At 38.7% G+C, this 4,309-nt stretch overlaps 1 protein-coding gene across 1 annotated transcript in view; it reads right to left on the bottom strand.

Moving 5' to 3' along the window:
- SOAT1 (sterol O-acyltransferase 1) overlaps window positions 1–4,309 on the bottom strand; it is a 54,458-nt gene that overhangs the window by 7,000 nt on the left and 43,149 nt on the right. Inside the window, exons 12-13 of the mRNA XM_015811264.1 lie at window positions 2,870–2,967; window positions 1,531–1,629 (exon numbers count right to left, since the gene is read on the bottom strand). Coding sequence (XP_015666750.1) covers window positions 1,531–1,629; window positions 2,870–2,967 — 197 coding nt within the window. The remainder of the gene's footprint in view (window positions 1–1,530; window positions 1,630–2,869; window positions 2,968–4,309) is intronic.

The following is a 4,309-nucleotide window of genomic DNA, read 5'->3' as shown; positions in this document are numbered from 1 at the left end:
CTACCCCCAGAGATCAGGGTGATCCCGGATCTCCCTTCCTTCCGCCGCGCCCTTAAGACATGGCTATTTCAGCTAGCAGGACTGGCCTAAGGGGTAATTTTTAGCTGGGTTTTAAAATAATTTTTAAAATAACAAAGGCCAAATTAATATTTCCTTTTAATTATGTTTTTAATGATAGTATTTTTTGTATTTTTGTATTGTTTTTATTAGGCTGTTAGCCGCCCTGAGTCCGCAAGGAGAAGGGCGGGGTAAAAAATACAATAAATAAATAAATAAATAAATAAATAAATAAATAAATAAATAAATAAATAAAATATCAAAGAGGATTCTACACAACAACAAATATAACCTACAGAGAATTTTCACAAGCAAATCTTGATTTCAACTAAAGTACTTGTAACTCAAAAAGCAACAGAAACTGAAGGAAGCAACATTAAGATGGAAACACAATATATTGAGAACTTAGACAACGTTGACAATCAAACAACTACAACACTGGATATGACCTTTTACTCTAGCCAGACGAAACTGGAAAAAGGAGAAGACCTGACTCAACTGATGACAAACATTCTAAATCAAACAGGGAGATCTGAACTACTAGGGCAACAATTCAATGACTACAAAGAGGACAGTTCCTTTGAAAAATTGATATCTGGATGGTCTCCCTTGATTCAAATAACGTGTAGGAATGAAAGGAGACCCACTTGAGGATTTGGGGGCACTGGTATGGAAACCTGTTTGGCACAAAAAGAAAGCTAGAGTCAGATTCAAAATGGGATTTCCTTGTTCCTCTTTCTCCTTATCGTTGATTGATGATGGAATAGCTTAAAAGTTTACCCAATGGACTAAGGAGAACTTTAGAGATATTGATTGATCTAATATCCAGGATTTAGACTTATAAAGGAAATGAAAATTAGCTATTAGGTTATAGTTTTGAAATGTAATATGGAAAGGGGTTTGTGACAACAAAAGACAGTTTATTAGTAAATGATGAGCTACTAGGACGAGAAATAGAATATACTTTTGAAAATGTAACTATCTGAATAATATGTGTATTTTAGACATAACTACTCTATAATGAAATTAGGGAAATTTGGGTTACCTGAAGTTTAAACATTATGGTTATTAAAGGACAAATTGGAATACGGTAATTGGAATTAGGAAAAATTTAAAAACAGGATGTGGATATGTATAAGCAAAATTATATTGACAAATTTATTGAATGACTGAGCTATAATTAGAAATGTATTAACTTGAATTTGATACAATAATTAAGGGAAATAGAGAGGGATCTTTTAATGATGTAATATGAGATATGTATGAAAGATTTTGTTATTGGGCTATTGACTAACCTATCACCGCGCTGCTTCCTAAATACTTGACTGTAAAATTGAAAAACTAATAAAATTTCTTATAAAAAAGAAAAAGAAAATCCCATGGATAAAAAATCTTGGAGAAAATCTACCTAAAGTGGTTACTTAGAATTGGCATCAACATAATTAGTCAATTACTTATAAGTCTGCTGCTTACCCAAAGGAAATCTCTGTAGGCATAGTAATACAGCCAATCATGTACTACGATATTCCAGGTTCGGTAATAGTTTGAAAAAGATGTAGAATTCCACCAGTCCTAAAAAGGTGTAAAAAAGAATAGAGAATGAAGTTCAGAATTGAGGACCATTATATCAAGGATCTGCTGCTACTCAAATATTTCAATAGCATCTAAAATATAATCTTCAGATCTCTAAGTTGAGAGATGTTGCAACTTTACACCAGTTTAGTGCAGTGGCTAAGGCACTAAGCCAAAAAATTGGGAACCTATGAGTTCTAGTCCCACCTTAGGCACAAAGCCAGCTGGGTTATCTTGGGCCAATCATTCTCTAAGCTGTAAGAAGGAGGCAAGGGCAAACCTCTTGCAAAAATTCCTTGCCAAGAATGCTGCAGGGACTAATCCAGGCAGTCGCAGGAATTAAGACTAACTCAAAGAAAGACAAAAAAGAAAAGAAAAGAAAAAAAGTTGCAACTTAAATTTCTAACTTACTGAAACACTTTAGAATGGAAGCATTCAACTTGATGTTTCCAGACCCATCAAATTTTGTTGCAATAGTCAGTGAACAGGAATAAGATACGGTGGAAGACCCACAAAACTCATTTGGAGTATAAGGAACACATATTTCAAAAGATCTCACCAGCTTCTTTAGGGCTTGTCCCTTAGAAAAATATTAGATCTTTGTAGGAAAAATACTACAAAGTAGATTTGCTATAGCTCAAAAAATATTTTTATCATTGTTTTTTAGGCTGCACAAGAAACTGTTACAAGCTTAAAGAAAACATAGCAGATTCAGAACAAGATACTGTAAGATCATCTGCCATTCAAAGACTTCAGCAATTGCCAAGACTAACAAAGCATTTTTCTTCCTGGAAAATACCATGCCAAACCACCAACAAAGTTGTTTTAATTCACAAAAACAGATAATCTAATGCACATATGGCAATTATTTCTGTCTCCCTGTCAGTCAGTCAGACAGTCTAAATAAATAAATAAATGTAACTCAGTGCAAGTGAACAGGAAATCCAACAGTGACATCCGTAGGCATGGTACCTTCTAGTCACTAAAAGTCTGATGAAATCTCTGCCTAAAGCATTTCAAGGATAGCAATATTGTGGGGAGCATCCTCAGTAACTCTTTGTCTCTATGCACATACATGTGCATACCTGTGCATATGTACATACAGCACAAGTACATATATTTTTTTCTAAATGGGTACCTTTCCCTTCTTGCCTCTTGCCAATTATTTGGTATAATTGCACAGTTGTAGTGAATCCTTCAGAAAAGGCTGGCAAGACTATGAACTTTGGGCCTCGATTACCTTATAAAACATTCTGTCAGCAAAGCGGAGCCCCTCAGCAAAAGCATTAAGCCAGCAATGAAGGAATGCAAAGAAGGTCAGGAACATAATCAATACACCTAAAGCATTAAAGGGGAAAAAAGGCAAGTTAATTTATTATGATTAAATGCTGCTAATATTTGCAATTTAAAGTTGAAAACAGGTTGCACCTTCAGCCTGTTCAGTGTTTTAAGTATTCTAATGATACCTATGAAAACAGCAAGTATGGCCTGTCATTTTTAAGGATTACTTTTAAGAAGTTACCTTCTGGGGCAGCATTTGAGTGAATAGATTTCAGCAACATCTCAGTGTCATTGCATGTTGAAAAGTGGGATTTTGTATGAGGGCAAGAATGTACTGTGCAAAATGGAAGAAAGGGTAAAAAAAATAGGCAGAACAAGTAGAGCACTAGGCATCTGGAACAAAGTTTAACAATAAGGAAAAAGGGGCGTTGGTCTTACCTGAACGCCTTTTCTCAGTACGGAGACGGAGACTCCACCAATGGGTTTTCTTTGTCTGCCTGCTCTTGAGACCAAGTATCCAAAACTTGTCACGCCCCCTCCTACTGGTAATCCAGTCTTAACGAGGGCGAAGCGTTTGAAGATTGACGAGGCGTTGGCTCTCAGCACCCTAACATAAACAGTCTAGCTGACCCTAGGGTGGGTGTGGAGTCTCCGTCTCCGTACTGAGAAAAGGCGTTCAGGTAAGACCAACGCCCCTTCTCCAGTACAGGAGACGGAGACTCCACCAATGGGACATACCAAAGCCTCACTGTCCCATAGGGCGGGAAACAGAAAAGGCTCAAGTTGTCTCCACGGAAATCACTTGCTGGAGAACCCTCCTATCAAAGGAGGCGTCCGCCGCAGCGAATCTGTCAATTTTGTAATGGCGTATGAACGGAGAGGGCGAGGACCATGTAGCGGCCCTACAAATCTCCTCAATGGACGCTTGAGTGGCCCATGCAGCCGTTGTTGCTGCACTCCGAGTAGAATGTGCGGTAATATGACTTGGAGTCGGCAGAGCCGAAACCTGGTACGCCTCTCCTATGCAGCTCCGGATCCACCTGCCAATGGTGCCGGCGGAGACCTTCTGTCCTAGAGTGCCAGGCCGGAAGGATACCCATAGAGCTTCGGATTTACGGAATGGCTCTGTACGCTTGATATAACGCCGTAATGCTCTGCGGACGTCCAGTGTGTGCCACTGCTGCTCCAAGTCATGTGACGGATTCGGACTAAAATTTGGAAGAATCACCTCCTGTGTTCTGTGAAAAGGGGTATTCACTTTTGGGATGAAAGAAGGATCGAGTCGCAAAACAACCCTGTCCTTGTGAAAAATGCATAAATCCGGCCGGACCGACAGTGCGGCCAGCTCAGATACCGTATATACTCGAGTATAAGCCGAGTTTTTCAGCCCATTTTTGGG

The sequence above is a fragment of the Protobothrops mucrosquamatus genome, unplaced genomic scaffold (genome assembly GCF_001527695.2).
Source record: "Protobothrops mucrosquamatus isolate PMUCROS unplaced genomic scaffold, P.Mucros_1.0 scaffold35, whole genome shotgun sequence".
Lineage (NCBI taxonomy): Eukaryota > Metazoa > Chordata > Lepidosauria > Squamata > Viperidae > Protobothrops > Protobothrops mucrosquamatus.
Note: the sequence above shows the minus strand (reverse complement) of the source record. Positions and strands in the feature narration are given on the sequence as shown.